The 27,900-nt window shown below is 36.8% G+C and overlaps 2 protein-coding genes across 4 annotated transcripts in view; both read right to left on the minus strand.

Annotated features, from left to right (window-relative positions):
* tpcn2 (two pore segment channel 2) overlaps positions 1–5,985 on the minus strand; it is a 31,309-nt gene extending 25,324 nt beyond the window's left edge. For both annotated transcript variants that reach the window (XM_081359552.1, XM_081359551.1), the window contains exons 1-4: positions 5,291–5,985; positions 3,012–3,070; positions 2,831–2,907; positions 788–965 (exon numbers count right to left, since the gene is read on the minus strand). In XM_081359552.1, the coding sequence (XP_081215678.1) occupies positions 788–965; positions 2,831–2,907; positions 3,012–3,070; positions 5,291–5,426 (450 nt within the window). In that variant the 5' untranslated portion in view covers positions 5,427–5,985. The remainder of the gene's footprint in view (positions 1–787; positions 966–2,830; positions 2,908–3,011; positions 3,071–5,290) is intronic.
* Positions 5,986–6,843: 858 nt separating this feature from the next.
* On the minus strand, positions 6,844–27,893 carry nadsyn1 (NAD synthetase 1). Of its 2 annotated transcripts, none has more exons than XM_081351707.1 (21): positions 27,676–27,893; positions 27,491–27,551; positions 27,120–27,236; positions 26,980–27,033; positions 26,773–26,862; positions 26,649–26,700; positions 26,428–26,516; positions 24,114–24,231; positions 23,598–23,729; positions 23,439–23,510; positions 22,295–22,419; positions 21,412–21,460; positions 21,155–21,257; positions 20,898–21,066; positions 20,250–20,385; positions 16,897–17,003; positions 16,667–16,798; positions 14,379–14,448; positions 10,816–10,944; positions 9,357–9,533; positions 6,844–9,261 (listed from the first exon to the last, which is right to left on the minus strand). In XM_081351707.1, exons 1-21 carry the CDS (start codon positions 27,758–27,760, stop codon positions 9,244–9,246), a joined length of 2,085 nt encoding a protein of 694 aa, XP_081207833.1. In that variant the 5' UTR covers positions 27,761–27,893; the 3' UTR covers positions 6,844–9,243. The 2 variants fall into 2 exon arrangements, with proteins under 2 accessions (XP_081207833.1, XP_081207834.1); XM_081351708.1 differs by having other exon boundaries at positions 7,334–9,261; positions 9,349–9,533.
* Positions 27,894–27,900: the final 7 nt, after the last annotated feature.

The following is a 27,900-nucleotide window of genomic DNA, read 5'->3' on the forward strand; positions in this document are numbered from 1 at the left end:
AAATGAAGCTTCTGCCATGACCGTCCCAGTTCCCTGACCTGATGAGTGGAGTGAACTGAAGAGAAGAAGCACCAACATGGATCTGGGAATCTGAAGGATATGGAGAGATTCTGTAAGGAGGAATGGTCTCTGATCTCTTGTCAGGTGTTCTCCAAACTCATCAGGCATTATAGGAGAAAACTCAGAGCTGTTATCTTGGCAAAAGGAGGTTGCAAAAAGTATTTAATAACAGGGTGCCAACAATTATGGCCAGCGTGTTTTGGAGAAAAACATTTATTTTATAATATGATGATTTACCCCCACTTTCAATTCTTTTACTTCAATGAAAGGTTAGATTTTTGCGATTTTTTTGAATGAAAGATCAAAAGGATAAACAATGCAGATTTATTTTTTACGGCCTTTTTTATCATATTTATCAGGGGTGCCATCAATTTTGACCACCACTGTATATGCCAAAAACAACAAGTGCAACATGGAGGGGTTTGAAATACAGATGTTGTCTTATTTGCAACATGACATGTTTAAGTTAAACCACACAAAATCCGATCAGAGAAGTCAGACTTCATGTGCTTGTTTGCTGTTCACACTTGCTAAATCTGATCAGATTTCAATTGGATATGCACAAAAATCGGATTTGAACTGTTAGTCTGAATTAGGCTCTAAACGGTCCCTCTTGTGTTTCACACAATAAAGTTTGAATGACAAATACTGACAACATTTTCATTTTTGAGTGAACTATTCGTTTAATGCTCTCCCCGTGGTCAGTTGAATATTTCTGGACGTCTACCTTCACAGTGACATCTAGGATGAAGATACAAAGGCAGACAATCTCAATCCCCTCCGTCAATCCACAGGGAGGCTCCCAGGGCTTGGGTTTGATACGAATGTCCGAAGTGTAGGTTAGAGAGGAGGGTCTCTCAATGAAGGCCAGTGCCAGTACAACAGCAATAGTGAACCCCAAACCCCTTCGAGAGAGAGAGAGAGAGAGAGAGAGAGAGAGAGAGAGAGAGAGAGAGAGAGAGAGAGAGAGAGAGAGAGAGAGAGAGAGAGAGAGAGAGAGAGAGAGAGAGAGAGAGAGAGAGAGAGAGAAAGGAAAAGAAAAGCAGATCCAATAACAAATCCATGTGTAACAGATTCTGACAGAGATATGAAATATATTTAAAAAAATATATATGTTCAAAAAATGTGTTCAAAAAACCATATACAGTAAGCAGCTTAAGCAGGGGTTCTCAATTATGGCCTTCGAGATCCACTTACCTGATGTAACTAAGTACTAGAGCTGTACGATTCTGGATAAATTGAGAATCACAATTTTCTTTTCTTTTTTTTAAAATAGAGATCACGATTCTCGTACGATTCTGAATAGACAACTAAACAATATACCATGTAATTTACTAGAGGTTCTGACAAAGTGTTGCAGTTTATTTTAAAATATTTAATCAATTTTAATAACTTATTGGAAAAAAATGGAATGAATGATTCAATGACTCACTTATAAAGTGACAAGACTTCACTTGTTTCATTACTGGATGAATCAGTGTTTTCGAACAAATCTATTGAATGAATGATTCAATCGCACATTTTTTTAACAGTCACTTGTCGCCACCTACTGGTGTAACAATGTAATTTATACAATCGTCATTTAAAGTATCAAGTTACTTTGGTGATTTACTGTATTTAGTAAAAAACTTAATTAATTGTTTTATTCATCAACAAGGATACATTAAATTGATCAAAAGGGACAATAAAGACTTTACATTGATACAAAAATATTGTATTACAAAAAAAAGTATCACAATACAAAATAAATGTATCTGGTTTTCACAAAAATATTGAGTACATTGATAATTCAACATTGATAATAATCAGAAATGTTTCTTGAGCAGCAAATCAGCATATTAGAATGATTTCATAAAGACTATGGAGTAATGATGCTGAAAATTCAGCTTTGCATCACAAGCATAAATTAAACTTTAAAACATATTAAAATAGAAGAGTTATTTTGAATTTTAATATTTCACAATATTATTGGTGAGCTTAAGAGACTTTCAAAATTATTAAAAATAGTACTATTGACCAGGAAGGATTAAGTAGCCAGTGTATGGGCTTTTCAGTGTTGGGGGTAACTCCTTAAAAGTAACTGGGTTAAGTAATCAGATTACTTTTTTAGAGTAATGAATAAAGTAACACATTACTTTTAAATTTACAACAAAATATCTGAGTTACTTTTTCAAATAAGTAACACAAGTCTAGGATTTATTGACCACTACTATACAGGCATGCATTTATATTTCCTTCAGCCTGAGGCTTATTCATTTCACTTTTGGTGTGACAGAGACTTTGCATTTGCCAAAAATATATAAAGAAATTCATTATTAAAAACAAACAAGCAACCCCAGCCCAATTGTGAAAGAGTATGAAACTGACATAACACATTACTTTCCATAAAAAGTAGCTAAGCAATGCAAATAGTTACTTTTTTAGGGAGTAGCACAATACTGTAACGCATTACTTTTAACACAGATTGTTACAGAAGGTCAACTAAGATCTGCTGGTACAGTAGCTATTGCTATCCTGTGACGCATGAAATTAGGGAGAGGCACATTCTCTTTCTAAACAGCATTAAATTTGCCAAAATGCCCATGGATGCAAGATGAGTCATACATTTTCTGTTTGTTTTTCCAGAGGGAAAAAAAGACTTTTAAACTGTATATAATCTGATACAGGTTGATTTTGGCAACATTTAGGAGCACCAGTCAGACCAGCTGTTCATGTGTATGGGACATAGTTGGCAAAAGAATTATTAAAAAAACTATTTCTGCTTGCTTACCACTGACATATCCTGGAGTAATACCATCTATATAACTGTAAGGACCCAGAATCAACCCTGTGATTGATGGATCGATACTGTGGGAAAAGAGCACACAGGGAAATTAGACAGACAGACAATCAATCAATATATAAAAACATAAGCCTAAATGTGGAAAAATAAAAGCAGAAATATTTTTCACCTGAATTGCATCTTCAATAAATACAACTGCCTGCTGGATATAGAGTTCTGAATCTGCATCTGTGTCATAGAAAGAAACAAAAAGTCTTGACTTTTAAACTATTTTTATTTTATTTTATTTTTTGCAAAATAGTCCCTAAAAGATTGTTTTGCATTGGAGATCCTGTAATATTAAACAAAGTAAAAATATTAAAAGCTCTGTTATCAAAACTAAAAAACTCCATTGAAAGATTATCGCTCCAAAAAAACATCATTCCCATATGCCCTCCATTTTACCACTCACAGAGCAAAGTGAGTGGGCCAGTTGCAAAAACAAAGCCAGTGTGTTAAAACTGTGTCTTACAGGTGCAGTAAGTGATTTCTGAGAAACGCTGTTGATATTTGAAATCACCCCAAACAAACACACTCCCCCCTTCATTGCTCCACCCCCAAAATGCACAAGCGTGCCACACAAGAGTGGAGGTCTCTTTATCATAGCTGAAGCTAATGCTTCGCAAAAAACACGGTGAAGATGACAGTAAACGGCTAAGGACTTTGTTGTTAGTCGCCAGCAACACATCAGCTCCAGAGAAACAATGACACTCAAAACTGTCCTGTTACTAGAGCTAATATTACAGCAACAGCATATCTTGGTTCTGTGAAACAGCAAAAACAGTGTAACTCACGTTTGAAGTAGAATCAACGGGCCTTACCGCTTCGGTCTCTCCAGCACTGGACAGTTTTTCTAATACTAACGTGGGTCCTAAAGCTCTAGTCTGATTATAACTCTTCCTTTTCCCAGTGATATTCCCCTGACCTTTTCTCTTTTTTAATGTCAACAAACATTTGAAAATGACATTTTCATTCCAAAACGCTCTAAGTCCAAATCTTCAAGCGTTTTCCAAAAGTTGCTCATCCACACTGAAACATCTAAAAATGCTTAAATCACCTTCCTGCGCATGTGCAAGTTATCATGCTATTCTTCTGGCACGATCATTTTATTAGCAGAATATCCCACCACTCAGTGTTGCGTCCAGGTTGCACTTAAAATCGCAAGGTCCAAAATGCAATTGACATCATGTTTTGCCGCAGGACAGCAATTGTCATCTTTGCAGGACTGTAATATGAAGATTCTACAAAGGAACATTTATCTTTAGCAACAATATTAAAGTAAATAGCAGGCACAACAATGCCAGTATAACCATAGATATTTATGGGTACAATATGCGTCACATCTGTCATCCTTTTCAAATACCTCCGTTTTCACAGTCCAGACTACAACACGAAAATGGCGCTTTTAAAAAAGCTCTATCTTCGTTTTTCTCAAAACGCCTTCTCAATGTGGGCGGACGGCCAAAATGGAGAGAAAATTATGCTTTTTCAAACTCACTCTCTCCTCCCCCATAACGAGTGGACACGCCCCCTACTGCTGATTGGCCACAAAAGTGTTGTGGCGCACACTTTCTACAGCGTTTCTCAGAAATTGCTTACTACACCTTTAAGAACTAACAGTTTGCCCAGGAGTATCTAATCTTATTTTTCAGATTCAAATTAGATCAATCTACTGTTTTATGTAACTGACTTTTAAAAAAAAAGTTATGAAATTAGATTATTAACTTTTAAGACTTGTCTAAGCAACTGACCACAGGTGCGAAATTTACTGGATCATCCTATGTCCGGTACGTGTACTCTGAATATATATATATATATATATACACACATATATATAATCTGAATGTAGTGTATATCTCAGATTTCAGGTCCTGAAAGCACCAATGTCACAGGATATCCAGGAATCTTTTGCCAAACCTGAGCTTCTCAACAGGACATGAGCCAGCAAATCCAAACCATCCTTGAGTGATAACGCTATTGTGCCCACAGAAAGTTTCATTTGACTTTGTACTGGGTGTATATGAAACCACATACTAAAACATAACCTGTCAGCTTAGCATTCAGGATAGCCTGACATAAAGTTTGAGTTTTATATTGCAACACTTTATATAAAAACATCTCCAGGGTACTAAGAGTACTGAGAATGAAACTGGTAACGTTACAACATGTTTAATCTCTGTAATTTGATACATGCTAGAACGCAATAACAGAATATTTCAGGTCAAAGTGACCTGAAAGAGCAACTCGGTCAATAAGGAGACAATGGTGTGTCTGTCTGGCAGCAAAAACAGAAAGTTGAGGTGAATATGACACCAGCCTGGACAGAAGATAAGCCTGAACAATGTTATGGAAATGTTTAATAGTCCAGGACACTTGTCGTCTCAGGTCATAAACTAAATAAATACATACCCTGCTCTTCATTATCGTCAGTCACTGAATAGGACAGCCGCGATGATTCTTTATGTTGATGTAGATCACTATCATGAGATCCATAGTCTCCTGAGCTCCGGTTAATGCTACCAGTAAGCAGCGGTTCTTCTTCCATCTAGACAATCGCTAAAAGTCTCCAAATATTCCAAATAAATCCCAAACAGGGTGTTAAATGTGTCGGTAGTGACGAAGGACCAAGCTAAACGAGACTTATGTCCATGTCAAATAGGGTGACAGTCTCGACAATAAACATAGTGGAGACGCACTTGGTTTCATTCCCACGGACAGTAAGTCGGTGTAAAAACATGTCAGGGAGGACGACCGTGCTCAAAGTGTTTTTAGGAGACGTCAACTCCTCCCATATCCTCTAACTCTCTCACATAAAAGCTTCTGCTCGCTCGTGTCAGAGGTTCAAAGCACTGACATTAGGCGAGTTTCACTTTAACGAATCGGTTCGAACGATTCTTCACAATGAACCAGTTCAAACATTCACTTTGTTAAATCATCACCAAAAGCACGCGTGTTAGTGAAATGTTGGTGTTTATCGCTGTTTTAATTTCGCCAAACGCTGCAATTAAATGTTCGAGCTCTTTACTCTGCTGGGTTAATGATGTACTGCGTCGATTAAATAAATGTCTGCTTTTGTTTGCTGGTGTTTAGTCTCGGTGGACGGTGGGGAAATGTGAGTGTAGAAGCTTGTCCTTATAGAGTTCATTTGCGTCATAACATAATGAGCTGCAAAAGGATTGAGCAAGCGTGGGAATTTACAGGCGACCTAACAGTTTTAATGCAGATTCTGAACGGTTATACTTATAATATAGGTTATTAATGAAAAAATGTTTCTTTCTTCTCATTATAACAACATGAAAAGTGTTTGTGTGTGTGTACTTGTACAACTATCTTTGTGAGGACCAGTTTGAGTTTTAGAACATTGGAGTGAGGACAAAAAGAGTAAAGTGAGGACATTTTGGCCGGTCCACACTTTCTGAGACCCCTTTAAAGGCCTGTTTGAGGGTCAGGACTTGGTTTTAGGGATAAGGTTTTAAGGGTGGGTTTAGGGCAAGGGTTTGGGTTAGGCTCTTAGTTGTGATGGGTAAGGTTAGGAAAACGGCTAGAGATTGCATTGTGTCAGTGAATGTCCTCATAAAGATAGATGTACAAGAATGTGTGTGTGTGTGTACACTTGCTCAACTATCTTTGTGAGGCCTGGTTTAAGTTTTAGACCAGCTAGTGGAGTGAGGACCTTTTGGCTGGTCCTCACTTTCTGAGAGCCATGTAAAAGGCTTGTTTGAGGGTCAAGACTTGGCTTTAGGGATAAGGTTATAATTCGGTTTAGGGCAAGGGTTCAGGTTAGGCGCTTAGTTGTGATGGGTAGGGTTAAGAACTAGAGATTGCATTGTGTCAATGAATGTCTTCACAAAGATAGATAAGAATGTGTGTGAGAGAGAGATAGAGAGAGAATGATAGCATCAATTGAAAATGATTGAATCAAATGTTAAATGCATTAACCAAATTATTATTGAATCAATGATGAAATTTAACATAAATCTTTAATCAGGTTTGCGCACTGAAATAGTGTCATTTCAACAATGACAAATAGACCAAAATAGACATGAAATCAATATTTGTTCAACTTAAAGGAATAGTTCACTTAAAAATGAAAATTCTGTCATCATTTAGGCTACTCTCCCTCACGTTGTTTCAAACCTGTATGAGTTTATTTCTTCTGCAAAACACAAAAGAAGATATTTTGAAGAATGTCGGAGAACATTGAAGAACCAAACAGTTGATGTACCCCATTGACTTCCATAGTATTTTTTTTTCTACTATTGAAATAACTTTTTTTAACATTGAATCAACATAGAAACAATATAAAATCAATCTTGCTTTATGTACAGCAGGATTCCATGCCCGTTAATTGTCTTTTTTATTTACCCCTTTAAATCAGAGACCATTTAGGGCTGCAATTAATTATGGTTTTGAATCAAAAAGTCACTCAAAGTAAACAACATTCTTCATTTTAAATGCAAATGTATTTATTTCTGCCCCCACGCTGTTTGAACAGGAAATAACATCACATTAAAAAAATGCATTTTGTGGTGACTTAACATATAAAGCTTAAAATACTATTAAGTACAGAATATAATAAAATGGATGACTTTTACATTTACAATGGAATTGTTATATCTGAATTTATAAAGCAAATGCCAGGAGAAGAGCCTGGAAAACCATGACAACATCTGGAAAATGGCAGTAAATGGAAACTTACCAACAAAGACAGAAACAATTCAGTATTACACACTGAAACATTACTCTGATGAATAACATTACTCACTCTGAATAAACTCAAGAGTTTCCACCACAAGCAATGCACACTTTGTGTGTGCGTGTGTGTGTGTGTGTGTGTGTGTGTGTGAGAGAGAGAGAGAGCAGCACCACTACTGCCCGCGCGTGTGGCTGAATGTGCAACACCACTGCGAGTGTGTGTGTGTGTGTGTGGGTGAACGAGCAGCACAACCACTGTGCGCGTGTGTGTGTGTGAGTGATACCTGCACTAACATGTGTGTGACTTAAGTTCAGACCGTTTCACACATAGGCCTACAAAGAGGAAGTCAATTCTTCTCAAACCCCCAACTCATCCACATCCGCCTCATGCTTCATGCCTTAACAGTGAATTAACTTAACTTTCAAATATCTACGTTTGCATGCCGTGTGTTTTAAAATGTTGGACAAAATATGAAATTTGTATTCTTTAAAGGATGTTTTCTAGGGGCTATTGTTTTAATTGGTAATCAATATATGGCATTTTTGTACTCAATATCACTTTCCATTTTATTAGTCTTTTGTAATATCTAAACAAAAAGCCACTTCCAACATCATTCTCCAGGAAGTGACATAATTTTTGCTGGGAAAGCCAGTGGGTTTGCAATAACAGACATAGTAGCATTAGCAAACAATGATTTAATGTATTTGTTATCTCACTTTAAAACATGTTTGTTCACCATTTCAAAAATTACCTTCAGGTTAAAAGAATAGTTCGCCCAAAAATGTTCTTCTGTGGAAAATAGAAGATATTTTGAGAAACGTCTGTTTTGTCATACAATGGAAGTCAGTGGTAAGCAAAACGGTTTGTGACCAACATTCTTCAAAATAAAAATATCTTATTTTGTGTTCCACAAAAGAATGAACGTCATACAAGTTTGGAACTACATGAGGGTGATTAAATGAAGACTTTATATACTATCTGTTTACGGTCCTCGTGACTTTTCAGATAATCTAGCTACAATTTACTAAGCTTAAGTGCCTGAGCTTTACCACAGTCTATTTCTAGAAATCTGCTACACCTTTTTATTGAAGTACTTCTAATATTACACCACAAGCATGAGGTACAGCACAACAGGAATGACCCAGTAATCATTGTGATTGCATTGGGACGCCTGCATACTCATTTAGTTATTTGCTTTGAATCCCAATGAGTCAATGCCTCAAAAATACAGGATATCTGGCACTAAGTTTATTTCCCCTTCTCACTTCTCATTTTGGTTCTCAAAGTGGGGTTTCAAATAGAAGGACCTTTTTGGTTCCCCAAAGAACCTTTCAGTTAACAAAGAACCATGATTTCTTAGTGTTTCAAAGAACATTTTAATAATCTAAAAAACAGTTTTCCACTATAAAGAACCTTTTGTGCTCCATGGATGTTAAACATTCTTAATTGAACCATGAATGCCAATAAAGATATTCATAAAGCATGTGAATATCTTCATATGCAATGTATCATACAGTACTGTATATAAATAATACTAAGACATGGAACTCGCTGTTGAGACTGAGCGAGTGTAAAGAAACTCTGCTGATCACATCAGTGGCCGAGATGAATCTCTGGACCGAGGATCAATGGATTCTGATAAAAGTTGGTACTTGTGCCCTCCATATCACTCCATCATAGCCACCTATACAACATTATAAAGAGTGGATTATATAACCAGAAACACTACATGCAGACAAGCATCTCTACTCGATCACACTGTTGTGCAGACCTGCTGACCTCATTGTCGATGCAGCGGAACTGCCAGGCCCACTGTGTGTTGTAGAGGAAAGGACGGAGGTCAAAGCGGTTGTCATCTGGACTGTAGTTTTCAGCATGATAAGAGGGTGTTACTGTTGTCATCTTATGTCTGTTGATTGAGTACATCCTAAAGAAATGTTTCACTTTTGTAGCCACCTGAAAAAAAAAAAGTATATAGTGTTCAACAAAAAGCAGATAGTTAGGCAATTTAAAGGGATAGTTCACCCAAAAATGAAAATTCTGTCGTTGTTTACTCACCCTCATGTCGTTCCAAACCCGTAAGACTTTCAATCATCTTCAGAACACAAATGAAAATCTTTTTGATGATATTTCTGTCCCTCAATTGACAGTCTACGCAACTACCACTTTCAAGCCCCAGAAAGGTAGTATTTCACTTCAATTTTATGAAGTGACTCGAGTGCAAAAAAAACGTAATTTACACCTAATTTACAAATACTATCATGAGAGCGCCCGCAAGAGCGAACATTGTTAAGTGAACGCGTGTTGGATATTAATATTTTGTAAATAAAGTGGTAAATTATGTAATTTTTTAATTTTTTGTTTTTGTTGCACAAACTTAGCGCTCGAGTCACTTCATAAAATTTAAGTTAAAGGATTAGTTCACTTTCAAAAAAATGTAAATAAGGGTCTTACCTAGCGAAACAATCTGTCATTTTCCAACGTGATGACGTAATACTTGGCGCATCTCAGAGATGGTACAAGACGGGCATTTGTGGTTAAAAAGTATATATATATATATATATATATATATATATATATATATATATATATATATATATATAAAATATAAAATGACCGATCGTTTCGCCAGATAAGACCCTTATTTCTCGACTGGGATCGTGTCGAGACTTTGAAGCTGCATTGAGTCGAACATTTGAACCTTCTTTGAACATTGGTATAGTTAGTTGCCATTGAAGTCCATTCTGTGTAGAAAAATCCTGCAATGATTTCCTCAAAAACCTTAATTTCTTTTCAACTGAAGAAAGAAAGGCATGGATATCTTGGATGACATCGGGGTGAGTAACTTATCAGCATTATCAAAATTATCAAAACATTTTTTGAAAGTGAACATCCTTTAAACCACTGGAGTCACATGGATTGTTTAATGATGTTTTTTCTACCTTTCTTGGGCTTTAAAAGTGGTAGTTGCATAGACTGTCAATGGAGAGACAGAAAGCTCTCAGATTTCATCAAAAATATATTAATTTGTGTTCTGAAGATAAACGAAAGTCTTACGGGTTTGGAACGACATGAGGGTGAGTAATTAATGACAGAATTTTCATCTTTGTGCGAACTAACCCTTTAATTATACTACTAAAGCCACTACCCCTAAAATAGCCTAGATAAAACATTAGTATTTACTGCTTTTAAAAGTATTTTCTAATCTGAGTACAGTGATGTTTAGGGCATGTTTGACCTGTGAGGGAGAGAAGGTCTCTTTCCATGAGTGAATGAGCTTGCAAAACATGCTGTACGGGCCACACTTGGAGATCTTCCTGAGTCGGCCAATCACAGACAGCTCTGAGTAGGTCATTCCCATGTCGGCCTGTGGGAGAGGGACACAGAACCACATGAGTGAGGTCTCAGTGCTGTAAAACAATCTGTCTGCACGCACACAGTGGTGGAAAGAGTACATAAGGGCTTTGCAGCAGACTAAACATGCTCTATTAAAAATAAGGACAAGGGAAAAAAAATGCCTATATAGATTTTAAAACATAGCGGTTTACATGCAAATAGTCTGTTAGTGATCGGATTGAAAAGCCTTCATGTAAACACTTTAATTGATCAAAAAGAAATTTTAATTGGATTACAGGGGTGCAAACAGCGCGCTTTTCGGCGCCTCCCGCTTTTTTCACGTGAGTTTGGGTGACTTGTGTGAATCGTGCAGATCCGAAGAGTTTTTTTTAGGGGGGGGGGGGGGGGGTTGAGAGGGTCTGATTATAATTTAACCAACAGTAATTCTGGATTGCGTCCACCAACAAGTAAATAGGAAATAAGCGAATCAGAACACTGTGCGCCAAACCAGCATTATGTGCGCATTAAGCGGGAACCACTAACGTTAGTGTTTCTGTCTCACTCTGGATCTGCCACTGCATCACATTTCTCTCTGCGTGGCGTGGAGTGTCCGTTTTTATGTCGGCTCTCATGTTAACTGGTTAGAGCTTGTGTTAGAGCACAATGCCTGCGTGACACACACACTTCTCGAGCCGCGCCGAAACCGCGTGCTAGAAATAGAACCGCAACCGACGCCTATTTTTCACGCGACACGCAAGAGTGTTGGAAGTTTTCAGACAAAATAGAAGGCGCAAAATACATATTAATAAATTACATTTTGATGCTTGAAAGTCTCTCGGTTTTGACAAATGCATATATAATTGTAATTTAAAAAAGACCTAATTATCGATTTTCAAATATTGCCCCTGTCAATAGGCCTACAGAACGAAATATTCTGTAGCCTATTTTTCCGTCAATACTGCCGACGTTGTCTTTGCTGTATCAGGCTATATATATTATGTTTAACATCCAAATGTAGATGGTCTGTCGGCGCACAGAGCCACGCAGTCGCAGACAGCACGTGAAGTCCGTGAACACCGAATTCCCTTTTCTTTCTTATCTATTTGTTTGAAAAGACATGTGCACGAAAAAATAAGCCAGTGTCCGTCTCAACGAGTTTCCACGTAAACGCAGTCAAAATAAAACGGATGCGTGTCATTGCCGGTATTAGATACGCGCATTCGTCTTAAAGGGACAGCACCCAATATACCTGCAGCTGTTTGTGTCACCAAAGTTAATTAAACAACAAAAGAGAAAGAGAAAAATCACGTTTTGTCAAAAGATAAACTGTATTAATACTTAATACAGTTCATTAACCTGAAAAACAAAGCACTGCTTTATTTCTCGTGTATTTGTGTTTTATTGTATTTATATTTGTATTTTGTTTATTAGTTTCTATGCAGATGCACTAGGCCTACCCTACACAATTACCCCAATCATCCTAGAATTATTAATTCTTTACAAAAAGAGCTATTCAAATCATCAGGTGAAATTGTTTTCAGGAAGTAGCAGTAAAGCAAGAAGAAGACGTGCAAGATAGTTTTTCTAAATTTCATTTGACTCTATGTGCCTATAGGGGTGGGTTGGGGAGGGTGGCAATGTGGATATTTGCCGCGGGACGAGGGCTTCGATTACCTCTCCCTTTTTTGACCATACATGTGTTTGCACCCTGGGATTAAAAGGAGCTCCATATAGAACATGGAATAATCCGATCAATAAGAAAAAACTAAGCATGTACATGCTCGAATATGACTATCTTCTAAATCGAATACAAAAATACCTTTGCCGTGATGCATATTTATCAGAGCCTTATATATAATACTGTGCAAACGTCTTAGGCATCTTAATATCCCCCCCTCCCCCCAAAAAAATGGTTTATTAACATGCCTTTAAAAGACTTTTGCACAGTACTGTATATATATATGTAAATATATATATATATATATATATATATATATATATATATATATATATATATATATATATATATATATCTGTGTGTATATATATATATATATATATATATATATATATATACATACATATATATGTTTACATATATAATGTTTACATACATTTTACTTCTTACAAACTTGCATATGTTTATTTACATCTTACGAACTGGTCAGCGGAGGAGAAATAATAAAGTCTTCTGACATATTTGTCAGCTTTACTTTTAGGTGTGTCATTAAGGCCAAAATGACTATTATGCTAATAATTTTCTCAGTTTCTGAAAGCGGGGACTAGGTACAACACATGCACGGAAGTTTTGTACGAAATACATAAATGCACAAGTAAACAAAAATGTGAATGAACTGCAAAGGTTAGGGTTCATATAAACACAACTTTTTGAATTTGTTCGGATTGATGACAATTAGTGCATGTAAGCATACGGTGCTTTGCAAAAATATCTGACATTAAGCAAATCTGGATACATTTTTTTATTTCTTCACAAGGATATTATATATTGTATTTATAGTATAATTAATGCATAAATATATTTTTATTTGACCTAAAACTGAAAAATGTATAGTTTGTATGTGATAATTTGTAAAATATTACCGAAACGACTTAATATCAGTCATATTTTGTTTTTCAATGAAATAAAATTGATTAAAAGTTACTTATCAAACAAAATATTTTCAATTGCTATTTGACCAATATACAGGTGAAACTAGAAAAATTAGAATATCGTGCAAAAGTTAATTTATTTCAATAATTCAACTTAAAAAGTGAAACTAAAATATCATATAGACTCATTCCATGCAAAGTGAGATATTTCAAGCCTTTATTTGTTATAATTTTGATGATTATGGCTTACAGCTTATGAATTTTTTTTAAATTTCTGAGATTTTGAATTTGGGGTTTTCATAAGCTGTAAGCCATAATCATCAAAATTATAACAAATAAAGGCTTGAAATATCTCACTTTGCATGTAATGAGTCTATATAAATATATTAGTTTCACCAGTTGAGTTACTGAAATAAATGAACTTTTGCACGATATTCAATTTTTCGAGTTTCACCTCTACATAGTCATCATTTGCAGGTGGGGCATGGCCCTTACCACTTTGCCAAAAATGATTCTGTCTCCACCACTTCTTGAAAGCCACTGAAAAAATTGCTTGCAGAAGCCATATAGACATAAACACACATAAAAAGCATCTCCAACACAACATTTTTATTTTAATTCATGCATGTAACACAAAGCACATTTGCGCCATCCAGAACATCATGGGTCTGGTGTGTAAACCTTGCCTCAAACATTATATTATAAAATATAAGATGTAAATATGTGCTTCTTTTGAATTTTTTCCCCCAGAACGTGCTACATTTTACTGTTTAAAAACACATTCAATCTGTCTGTGCAAATGTTCCGTGGCGTTTCTTGATAAGTGTATTAGTGAATGAGGTTGATGATGTTTACCTCATCGGTCTGGACCACCTTGCCATCAGTCAGTGGCTCAAGCTCTGCAGTTGGTGGAGCATCTAAAATGCTGCACAGAAGATGGGCACATGTGATCATGTTGCTGTTTCTGACTCGCAAAGTGCTGCAACCTGACGTTCTAGCAGAATCAGCTGCTTCTACTGCGCTATAAGCTCATATACACTTACAGGGCCCTATCTTGCACACAGCGCAATTGACTTTGTACACCGACGCATGTATCATTTCTATTTTGAACCAGACGCACAGCAGACTTTTCCCTCCACAGACGCACGTTGGTAAATTAAGGAATGAACTTGCGCTCCCGGGGGCGGTTCAGCGAAAAGAGGAGGCGTGTTCCGGCGCAAACGTTCCCTGGTGCTATTTTGCAGTTTCAGAAAACAATTCCGCCACTGACCAGGAAAAACCTAGTCTAAAGTCAGTGGCGTGTTATGAGTGACGCGTTATTCAGATGCTATTTTAATGGCGCATGCTTGGCCATAATGTAGCGTGTGCACAATGCGCATACACTTTGCTTCTCTATTCTACACAGACGCAGCAGTTGACATTTTTGCAAACCATTCACAATTACAAGGAAAAATATTACCACATGAGGGAAATCATTGTGGTGTCCATGAAGATGTGAAAAAATAGGCATAAATCTAGCTTGCACATTTACCCAAATTATTGGGTAATTAAATTAATTACCCAAATTATTGGCCCTGGCGAGAACGTCGGTCTCCTCGGCTGTGAACCGCTCCTGGCGTGCGCCTGGCAAATCCGCCGTTATAATAGCAAGCCGCCATGGAACAAGCACGTCTGCTCTTAAAGGGAATGTGAGATGTCGCTCTGATTGGTTTATTTCACGTTACGCCCAAATAGGGTTGCAAAGGGGTGGAAAATTTCCGGTAAATTTCTGGAAAGTTTCCGGTAAATTTCCATGGGAAGTTAAGCTGGGGAACTTTGGAAATATTCATTACCACGGCAACCGCTTGCGCGTCCACTCTGAAAGTAACTGTACACATAAGAGACGGATAGATACATTATTTAAACATTATTTCTATTCGTTAGAATATTGATATATGAACTTGTTGTCAAGTAAGCCCCGTTGCGAGCATGTGCGTCTCTCTAAACTTTCAGTGTGCTGCACTGCTCTAGTTGACTTCTGCGCCTCCCCCCCCCCCCCCGAAAATATCACGTTAATTTTGAAAACGTAATTCCTTTTGTGGATCCTCTTGGTCTTTCTTCATGTTTCGTTGACAAATATCAGTGTCTCAGTCTCATGCACGCTGCACGAGAGTTAACCACGCCTACTTATTTACATGTTGCGGTATACACGGAATAAAATAATCTGTTACGGTTGACATTTTCTTCCGCGGTAACAATATATACCGTCATACCGCCCAGCCCTACTTATGTGGTAAATAAAGTTATGCTAGCCTATTTAGCATCTAACTTATCAGCTTGCTATCTACTAGACGAATACATTTGTATGTGATATTTTCAATTTAAACATTTAATAAATACATTTCCCCATAATATCATCAAAACTTACTTCACTTTGTTTAGTCCACAGGCTCAAATGTGTGCCTTCAATAGTCTTGTGTTTTGGGCTTCTGTACATGTGATGGAGGCATGCACTGTGCCAGTAGGGGGTGTGGTCTCAATAGCCATGTAGCAAGCAGTGTGCTATGTGCATGTGATTGAGGAATGGCATGGATATTCAAGTGTATTTGAATGGCATCTGTTTGTTTTAGTCAAGATTATGCTAAAATATACTTTCCTCAACTATATTTAAGTTCCCTATGAAGAGCCAACCCTCAACTTTGAAAATTCCCAGTTTATTCCAGTTTATTCCCATAAATTCCTGTTAATTCCCTTAAATTCCCATTAATTCCCATGGAAAGTTTCCATCTTTGAAAATTCCCATAATTTTGCAACCCTACGCCCAAACCACACTTATGAGTAATGAAGCGACTTCAGACCAACACATTTTAGATTTGCGTCGGGCATAAGAGTAATTTATCCCGCCGGTAAAATAGCAACAGCGTCCAAGACCCGCCCACAAAATACTTGCGTTTCAGATCGTTAAAATAGGGCCCTTAAAGTGTGAAACACAAAACAGACACACTACTGTGAACATGTAAGATATGCTGCTACTGGATAAATAGATATAACTAATTCCCATAGCAGATCTAGGCAGGTGCAGCTTCATTTTGTTGTTCGCCAGGCCAGAACTAAAGATCTGTGATCTGATCAGCAAATGTGGGACAAAAGGAAAGATTACACACCTTACGAGGGCAGTGAGCTGGAAGCGTTTTACACAGTACTGCAGGAAGCACTTCAGGTCCATCTTACTAACACCTCCAATTGGATTGATATCAGCGCTGGAGCAGTCGTACTTTGTGAAGTATCCAGTCAAACTGAAAAGTCAGAGAATGCTTTCTTTAAAGTGATCTCCATTATTATTGATATTGGGATGCTGAGAAAAAATAAATAAATAAATAAATAAATATCACACCTCTCATCCACGTTTGCTGAACCAAGAACTAAGAGACCACCAGGTTTTCCCTGAGCCCACAGGCAGAGCTGAGCAAAGAGGTAGGCCAAAATCATCCTGACACGTGCCTGTAGTGGAGTAAACACAGACACACACACACACACACACACACACACACACACACACACACACACACACACACACACCATGCATTTACAGCATACTTTCAGGTTCAAAACAATATGCTATTTAGGTAAAAATGCAGATGTGAAATAGTTCTGAAAGGTATGAAATTCCTAATCTATTGCATAATTCACACAATATTTCATCATCAATGTATCATGTAAAGTCACAATTCTTGCTTTTTATGGAATAATGCAGTATTTACAATAAAAGATTTATCTGTGCATTTATCTTTTTTTAAACTCATGTTTTCTCATAATTTTAAATCAAAATAACTTCCACTCCCTCCTGCAGCATCTCTTCTCTTCTCTGATGACGAGGGCGGGGCTATAACCTGTCACTCACATTCAATCCACCAATAGCAAACCACAACCATCCAATCATCCAATCAATTCCCAGTGGACATAATCAAGCCCCGCCCTACATTTGTTCTTGTTCGAGAAGCCGTTTTACTCAGATATACGTCACAATAGAAAAGAAAAGACTATCGCAACTTACGTTTAATGCCGACGTTTAAACGTTTAATGCTTCGTTGACCAGAGAGATTTTAATACCTACAATAGTCATGGATGCATTTTTTCCAAAATATTTTAGAAAATCAATAATTTTCAATTACCCTTACAAGGGGTTTTCAAAATAGGAGCTTCACAAAAATGCAGTGAACAAATAAAAAATAATTATTTAAACTATTTTTGAGGCTGTCAAACTATGTTAAGATATTAAATGATTAATGCAATAATTCTTAATAAATTTGTCAAATTGTATATTGTTACCATTTAATTTAGCTTTCTAACGACAGGTTAGAAATCATGACACTAATCATGATTATTTGATTCTTTTGATGGACCTAGTTTTTGACAGTAAGAAATAAAACATAAATAAAATTGGATAAAACTAAGAAATAAATGAATCCAAAAATTATACATGGAATTTTTTTTTTTTTTTTTTTTTATCTACTCGGCATTGTCTTGGTCAATACGTCTGTAATGCTGTTATGGAACAATAACAGCATTTATTGTGAAAAGAACAATTTAAATAAACTGGAATTGAACTGAAATGTTTATATTTCTATACTCTTGTTTATAATTTTCTACTCCACTGATGTGACTAGAGTCTTCATCAGTCAAAAGGGCTATTCATTTCTTTGCAAACCTTTTCATCTTTCAAAGCTGTGACGCATCATATTTGTGCGAATGTGTTAAACTGGCAAAATGATGTTACTGTGTTACTTATGTTTTGAAATAGTGAAACTCAGCAGATTTGTAGGTCATTTGGCGCTTTCTTGGGGTGACTAACTGCAGTATTTTTTTTTTTGTGTGAAAATTGTGGTGGTTGTGTTACAATGCAAGCAAACGGCATATTGAAAAAGTCAGCAGAAGTATCACTTTCATAGAAACTGCTTTCTCAAGCCCGCACTTTTGTTATGTCATGGGTCATATAAAAAAAAGAGCCACATAAAACATATTATCACCATCTATTTTAATTAAAAATGGCCACCAGCAACTAAATGCAACACTCTAAGCATTGCACATTCATGGACTGTTACTGCATAATGCTGCTTTCCATTTATCAGTATGCTTTTGGTTATTTCTGAGGCTTAAATGGAGAGCTGCACGATTAATTGTTTAAAGACTGATCTCGAGTCAAATACCCATGCGACCTTATTCCTAAATGACAATGATTTGGCTGTGTTTATCAAACCTTTGACAAAATCACAGCGAACATTCAGATCTGCGTTCTGAATGAAGATTGTATCAATGCCATTGTTACACAATATATTTGTCATTGAATCATTAATTCAAGAGATTCATTCAAAAGTGCTGATTCATCCATTAACGAAACAAGTGAAGTATTAATGAGTGAGTCAGCGAGTCATTCCTTGAAACCAATGATTTTTTTAATTCATTCAAAAGTAACTTGAGTTACGTAATCAGATTACTTTTTTTCAAGTAACTAGTAAAGTAACACATTACTTCTAAATTTGCAACAAAATAAATGAGTTAATTTTTCAATGAAGTAATGCAAGTTACTTTATTTTTCCATTTATTGACTGAACGCGCTCCTGTCCCTATGTTGAGAGAAATCATAAGTGCAGATGTGTGAACAGATGTGTGAAGTGTGTGCGATGTGTGAACATGATGGTTATTGTAGTTCTGGACTAAATGTGAGCAGGCATTTATTCATATCACTTGCAAAAAAAAAAAATTAGAATTATTCAAAATGAATAAACAGTGAAATGCAAACTCAGCATATTATGCAAACCTGTAATAATTAAATATATTAAATAACACAAATATACTTTATGTATTTGATCTTACTTTATTAACCAGTCTCTTTGCTGCTGACCTTCGATGATCCACTTCAACCATACTAGTAAGCAAAAATGACTTTAGATAAACCACATTTGTGTTTCTCTTTTTTTTTTATATATATATTGCTAAAGCATGTTGAACTTCAACTACATCCTATTCCTCTTTAATCCAGAATAGCAGCACAGCTGAAAAGTTTTTTTTTTTTAACTGTGCCCTCTACTGTACAGGCATGAATTTGCATTACTTTCAGAGGCTTATTCAATTCACTTTTGGTGTGAAAGGGCCTTTACATTTGGCAAAAATATATAAAATAATTATAAAAAAATATAAAAAAATTGTTATTATTAAAAAACAAAATAAGCAAGCCCAGCCCAGGTGAGAAAAAGTAACGCAAAAGTAATTTAACACATTACTTTCCATAAAAAGTAACTAATGTAAGTAATGCAATTAGTTACTTTTTTTTTTTGAGAATAACACAATATTGTAAAGCATTACTTTTAAAAGTAATTTTCCCCCAACACTGTATATATATATATATATATATATATATATATATATATATATATATATATATATATATATATGTTTGTTTGTTTAAATAGATTGCAGCAATTCATATCTTATTAGAACCTCTAGTAAATTGCATGTTATTTTGTTTTATTTTCTATTCATAATCGTGTGAGAATCTTGATCTCTATTTTAAACAAAAACATGCAGAAAAACATGCAGAAAATCGTGCAGCTCTACTTTAATGGCAGTAAACCAAACCATTTTTGCTGAAATATATTATATATGCGGTTCAGAAAATAGGCAACAAGTCCCTAATAAAAGGAATCATGCATTTAATAATAGCATCCGCGTCTACGGCGAGTGCTGTACCTGGACGTTCTGAAGAGCCAGGTTCTCTCGAGCACTTCCTCCATTAGCTCGGAACTGAGGCCACTTCCCTGTGACCACGGAGAAGATTCCCAGCATGCCTTTCACTGCCATGTCAATGTTGATATTCAGGTGATTGCTGAGAGGAGAACAGATATAAAATCAACATCTTAATTGCACAATAATACATTTTTAAACTACTACTATTAAATTGCATACTTAAGAAGATTATATAGATTATATCTCGCAGTTCTGACTTTTTATCTCAGAATTGCATGATATTAAGTCGCAAATGCGTGTTATAAAGTCAGAATTGTGAAAAGAGTATTTTTTTTCCTTAGAATTGGACTGGAGGAAAGAGGTCAGAATTGTGAGATATAAACTCGCAATTGTGTGTTATAAAGTCCAATGACTTTTTCCCTCAAAATTGCGAGTTATAAACTTATAAACAACAGTGTTGTGAGATAAAAAGTCCCAATTATCTTTTAAAATGTTTTATTCTGTGCCGGAAACAAGCTTCCATAGAAGAGACTTCTATGAAAATTTTAACTATTCCAGACTTTTGACTGGCAGTGTATGTCTGTGTGTGTGTATATATATATATATATATATATATATCTCAATCAAATGTTTGCCATGTCATCCACTGACCTGCCAATCTGAGCAGCGAGATCTTTGGCTCTGTTGCGCGTGTCCTCAGAAGAGTTTTCACTAGCCATGTAGCATGTGGTAAAGAGGCGTCCACACAGCTCACGCGGGTCCTCAGGCCTGTAGGACGAATCGCTGACCACCCGCTGCACATCGTCCAGAACCTGAGAATCTGAGACGAATGGTGCACACGTTTAAGCCTCGAGATCACGTGTTCTTATGTTTTGAAGAGCTATTGTGTGTGTGTGTTTTGGACTTACTGCCATCTTTGACGGCTTGGCAGATCTGCACACACATGGAGTACACAATACAAGCAGTGGATGAACTGTCCACACCACCACTAAGAGGAAGAAGGAAGCCAGCCTGAAAACAACAAAACACACAAACCTCATTAACACATCTTCACATTCACTGCCAAAAGCATAAAATTAGCTAAGAAGATCGGTAACAAAACAAGCACAAAGAGTAAATCACATAAACATTCATATTAACATGCATAATAAAAAAAACAACATACCTGTCCACTCCTCCTTAAGTAGTCCCATAACCAACAGGCAGGACCAAGGCTGAAATAACACCCAAAATATATATTTAATATTGTAATAATTGATTTAATAAATGCTGCATCAATTTATAACACCAAACAGTGCATGCCCCCTGGTTTACTGTATCGTGTTTTAAATAGATTCATATTAGGGTTTTACACTTCTCCTCGTTTCTAAACAGATATGATAAAAACAGTCAGGAATAAATTTGTGTCACAAGGTACTCCTAAACCTCTATAGTAAAAATAGACTCTCTGGAGGACCAGAACACTAATTTGGCGTGTTATTTCATTTAAACCACATGGCAATTCTGGGTGAACTGGCTGCTCTTTAAGTCATAATTGGGTTTACAGGACTCTTTTTGTTCGGTTTGATGGTGTATTCATGTACAGCTCCACTAGAGAGAAGCTCACACATCTGTTTCTACCAAATGTGCTGAAAACATACTGAAAAAGTGAAGCCAAAACATTTCGATCGCCTCCTGGTGGCTGGCTGCATTATAGGTCATAAACCCCATCCTCTTCATGTAATCAAATGGGGCGAGAAACACTAAAAAATCCAATTACACTTCAAATCATTTTTTCCCAAAGATGGTTTCTGTCATGTAGTTCTTTTCACACACACGTATGTTCAAGTGTTTTGTTTTTCCAAGAAGAATAGATGCTATAAAAACAGGGTGTAACATCACGATTGAAAGCTGTGCTTGTGGGAGTGTGGGCGGGACCTTCATATTTGGTTTTATATTTGACGTAATGGGCGAAAATTATTTTGGCTTAATTTTTCAACTCGTGACTTTTGCACCCCACTGGTCATGCATATATACTAAAGTTCATTTTTCTCTGTGAACACAGTGACCTGATCTCTTCTTCCGGGGTGTTGAAGATCCACTCCACAGGCTGGTGCGTGGGCAGACACCTGTCATCACAGTCAGACAGACAGAAGTCCGTTTTCATCCTCTGATACGGTTTGTGCTCATATTCCTGTACAGTGAGAAAAATATTTGAAGCATGGTAAGTTACTTAAAAAAACAAATAAAAAAAAACAAGGAACTCCCGCACACTATCAATACTTGCAAATGAGTATCAGCATTGTATTAGCAACGTTTCGGTCTCACGACCTTCATCAGGCATATGACTATATACTCATTTGCAAGTATTGATAGTGTGCGGGAGTTCCTTGTTTGTTTGTTTTTGTTGACCTGACTCATTTGGTCTTGCAGGTGTGCGATGGTAGCCTGGTTAAAACCAGACCATTCTCAGTAACTGAGTTATGGTCTGGCAAAGCTTCATTAATAACTCATTTCCAAAGGGGCGTCACCAACGGACGTCGCTCAAATGCCTCTGGGCGCAATTGGATAGATCTAAAACCAATCAGAGCGATCGAAGCCATATGCTGCGTCCCAATTCGCCTAAGTTACACTACGCCATAAAAGTATGTACTCTTTTTGTGAAGAAAAGGTATTTACTTTTGAATGTGTAGCAAAAATTAGGCAAGCTTTGGGACATACTACCTCGTCATCTTTATCGGACGGATCTGTCAAGTGCATCCTGTCACGTAAACTGCCCTGTCAATCATCTTGTCACAGTTAAAATCCTCTATTAAATCTAATTTAATTTCCTACTGTTTCGGAGAGAAATGTAGTAGCGTGTTCATCTGCCAGTGGGTCTTTCATGGAGACTGTCCTCATGTGTTTGCAATTTGAATATAATAATGCATTTAAAAGTTGAACGGACGTCGCTCAAATGCCTCTGGGCGCAATTGGATAGACCTAAAACCAATCAGAGCGATCGTCATGTGTAAAGCCCGCCTCAACGTTTCTGATTGGTGCCGCGATTTCGACTGATTAGAAATGGGCTTGAATGAGCTCTTTGCCAGACTACTTGCAGAGCAAATCTAAATTTGCCGGAAGTTGTCTGGGTTTTCCCAGGCTAGTGCAATGGTGATTGCTAATTAAGTTACTTAAAAAAATAAAATCTCATGTCTTTCAATGTCCTCTCACCATATGTGGGTGGCATCTCTCTCCTCGATAGCTGCGCACATCTTCCAGATCGAGAGTGGCCGTGACAACCTCCTTCAAGCCAGAAGAAACGCATCAAACTGAAATGTTTAGCATGTTTCTCAAAGCCTCTTGGGTGAGTTTCAATATTCAAGCACTTACTACATCCTCGAGTGAGAACTGCGCTCCTCTGGCAACAATATCTCCATTAATGGCAATCATAGCACAGCCATCATAGTACAGCCGGTCTCCATCACAGCCCTTCTGATTGGCAAACAGATAAATCCCTCCGCTCTGAAACATATTCAGAACATGTGAGCGTCACGAACTGAAAAAATAGCTGAAATATATAAAGTTCAGTGTCACCTTTGTCTTTGCAAAGGCCACTTGAAATTTAGTTGGCTTCCTGTACATACATTACCGGTCAAAAGTTTGTAAACATTAAGGTTATTTAATGTTTTTGAAAGTAGTCTCAATCTCATTTATTTGATCAAAAATACAGTAAAACCAGTAATACTGTGAAATATTATTACAATTTAAATGAACTGGCTTCTGTTGTAATATATTTTAAAAAGTTATTTATTCCTGTGATGCAAAGCTGAATTTTGTCTGCACCATTACTCCAGTCTTCAGTGTCACATGTATTACACACATGAATACATGTGTATCTATATATACCTTTGTGGTGGCAGATTTGACCAAGTTCACCCTGTGGTCAGCCTTGCGTAGCTCATGGTAGCTTGCAGAGGAATTGGTAAAAATCTCAATGCCATCTAAACCCATGTCAACATGTGGACTGAAGAAAGAAGTAAAAGAAATTTTCAATTCCTCATTCTAAAGCAATTATGAAACTAAACTGTTTTATTTCACATCATAAAACACATTTAAGAACAACCTAGTGAGAATTCATTAAGAATATTCATTTGTAGGGATGCACGATATATCGGCCACCAAATCGGTATCGGCTGAAATATGATAACTTTTAATGTTATCGTTATCGGTCTGATAAGAAAATTTGGCCAATATATTAAAGCCGATTAATAATGGATTATTTCCTTCCTACGCTTCTGATGCCATGAGTTCGCCATGATGGTTTTGAATTGCTTGAAATATGATTGAAATCACTTCAAAAGAGAAAGAAATTGTGTTTAGTGCAACATGCAGCACAAGTCTACCCTGGTAATCCAGAGTTCTTGCGAGAGCACAAGTTGAATTTGCTCAGCGTTAATCTTTTAGATTTAGGTCTAGCACAAGTCTGTCATATAGGTTACATAAAATTATTATGAGAACATTATAATTGTGTGTTTGGGACATGGCTTTTAAAGGCGAGACTTTTGTTTTTGTAATCAGGATCTCAAAATGTATTTAAAAATTCAGATTTAGATTGATCTGCCAATATATCAGTTATCGGTTTTCAAATATTAAAGGGATAGTTCACTTTGAAATTAAATTTTGGTATGTTTTAGCTTACCTCAAGGGCATCCAAGATGTAGGTGTCTTTTTTTTCCGCAGTAGTTTCAATTTTGATATTTTTAGCGGTTTGTGTGAGAAAACGAACAGTATTTATATCGTTTTTAGCTCTTATACACAGCACACTAGATGTCGCATTAAAGACATTCGTTCCAATGAACTGCCGTAGACAAGGCGACATCTAGTGTATATATCTATGCACCAGTCTGCGCACACGTCACACACCAGGATGCGCCCGCGCCCTCAGATCACTTGGACGCGGCTGTGTATAAGAGGTAAAAACTATATAAATACTGTTCGTTTTCTCACACAAACCGCTCGTTTCGTGTCTTAGGCCATCAATGTGTACTTACGATGGGGAATTGTTTCATTTGGACGATGGGGAATTGTTTTAATTTGGACTCTGTTCATGCTCTTTGAGACAGTGACCATAGACCTGCATTATATGACTGACAGACAAGAACCGTTTGACCTAAAAATATCAAAATTGAAACTACTGCGGAAAAAAAGACTTGGATGCCCTTGAGGTAAGCTAAAACATACCAAAATTTAATTTCAAAGTGAACTATCCCTTTAAAGCTGCAGTCCGTAGTTTTTCCTCTTTGTCGCCCTCTCTGTTCAAAATCTGCAATTGCAGTTATTTGCGGAATTATCAACTAACTTTACGTGGGTTGTGCCTCGCCACGGCACAATGCGGATTAATCCAATGTTTTGAGGAGAATGTGCGGCTGTCAGTCGCCGCCGGTGTGGATTCTGGCATTCGCAATCACAGATTCTACTTTTTGGAAGTATGACCAACATAAGAGTTTTCACCGGAAAATGTCGTCTGAACAAGTAAGTAACATCCACTTTTGTTCTGACCAACTAAGGGGGAAAAAGCATTGCAGTAAATCACGCTGATTAAATCTAACGATCGCTTATCATATCACGTCAAACTGTGCAAATTATACTTTGTTCTCAAATTGTTAATGTTAACAACATCAGCATTGCGTGACTACATTTAATGCCCTTCCGATATTTATCCTTGTTTTCGCATGGGTCCAGGTGGAGTCTCTTTTTTTCTCTGAAGTCTTTCGCGTTTTACAGCGGGTGAATCTCCTGGTGATTGTTGTTTGAACCTTTCTGGTCTGCCATCAAATTGATAAGTTTAATTATATCAAGTGCTGCGAGAAAAGGCTATAAATCTCCACCTCCAACATCCTCACACTCATACTCTACTAGCCGAGACTCTTCTTTATGTGGACAGATGTGAAGTAATGACACAAAGACATGCTCCACCAGTACCACTGGAACTAAAAACATTATTACAAGCTTACCGTTTTGCATCGAGCTTAGGCAAGCGGATAGTTTTGAACACTGGCTGGTTATGTACTTGCTCTAAAAATTTATTTTGGATAATTTTTAACCCAAAAAAGCTACGGACTGCCGCTTTAAGAATTATCGGTTATCATTATTGGCCTAAATTTTCATATCGGTGCATCTCTATTCATTTGCCATTCATAAAGTATTTGCAGAATAATACCTCCTGGGGTTCCACAGCTCGGCACAAATCTCACTCCCTATGCAGGTGTCCTTGGTGGACAGCACCCCGTCACCAAACGGCACTGTGGTCTACCAATGAGGACAGCTGACATTACTATACATGCCTAGTACAGTTTATATTTTATGCATGCAAATATTAAATAGTAGTTCATAGTTTCATGAAAATTTAAATTTTTGAAGTGACGAGGAAGCGTACTTTACCTGCCCTGTCACGTCTTGGATCATTCTGGGTAGGAAGTACTCCTCAATATGTCTGCAAATATGTCATTGTGATTTATCGCTGACTTTGCAGGGAAAAGATTTAACAAATATATACTTTGCATACCTGGGTCGACTCCAAGGTGAAAACCATCGGAATTCCCTGTTGTTGCCGTAATTAGCCAAGAGCATTTTAGGACGGATTAACAGTATCTTTCTGTCGGATATAAAAACTTCAGACGTAAATGCATATTATTGTGTTATCATAATGATACAGTCATAAAGCAGCAGTAATGCAAATGCTTTATACTACTGTGCTGTAGTAAAATCATACTTGTTCAAGAAGATGACTCTGCAGTTATATCGAACGTTGTGGTGCATGACAGGCCTGCGGAAGGAGCACATTTAATAATGTTTAATGCATTAGAAATCATAAAACATTAAGAAATGACTTTTTCCTGATGTTTTACTTACATTCCCACATCACAGATGATATCGTGGGTCAAAGGAGACTCCAGTAGAGACTTCAGAGCCTGGAAACAGTGTAGTAGTGTGTCTGACTCGTAGAAGTGATCAGCACAGCCGTAGCCACTGATGCAAACAACAGTATATCATCATTTTACTGGATTACTTCTTTGTTTACTGTATTTTATGCTGAGTTGATCTATGTATTTTTTCTCTAATTAAAAAAAAATAAATACTTCGTTTGCACATGACAATGATAATTTTAATTAAATACATCATGAGCATATGCCAATACAGTGTGTCTATATTCTCATCTGTGCTTAAATGCATCCCACATTCGTTAAAAATCTACAATCAGTGGAGGGCAATATTAACGTTACCAGATTTCTAGCTCTGGTCCCAGTCTGTACTTGGCTCCTTTCTGCTTGGCTATCTCAATACCTGTTTTGGAGACAAAGGTAGATTTAAAAATGAGGACGAGGTCACTTTAAGATCATAAGAACTTTAGCAGTACTTTAGTAACGGATTACTAGTGATATATTGCAGATGAAGAGTCGGAACTTACTTTTAAGTATCCTTGACAAGTTCCCTTCAAAATCCAGAGCCCATTGATTCAAGCAGCAAGTCGCTAGTGTAACCTTGCGACCCATTTTGCATTTAGCTGGAAATTATTTAAAATGTATCAAAGCAACTCTGCACCTGACTGTAGTTGCGCAACAGCACTCTCGAGTCAAACTTTTACTTACTGTAGTTCCATTTCCGGACTGTACAATCACGCACTTCAAAATAA

This window comes from Scardinius erythrophthalmus, assembly GCF_964197995.2.
Source record: "Scardinius erythrophthalmus genome assembly, chromosome: 2".
NCBI classification, from domain to species: domain Eukaryota; kingdom Metazoa; phylum Chordata; class Actinopteri; order Cypriniformes; family Leuciscidae; genus Scardinius; species Scardinius erythrophthalmus.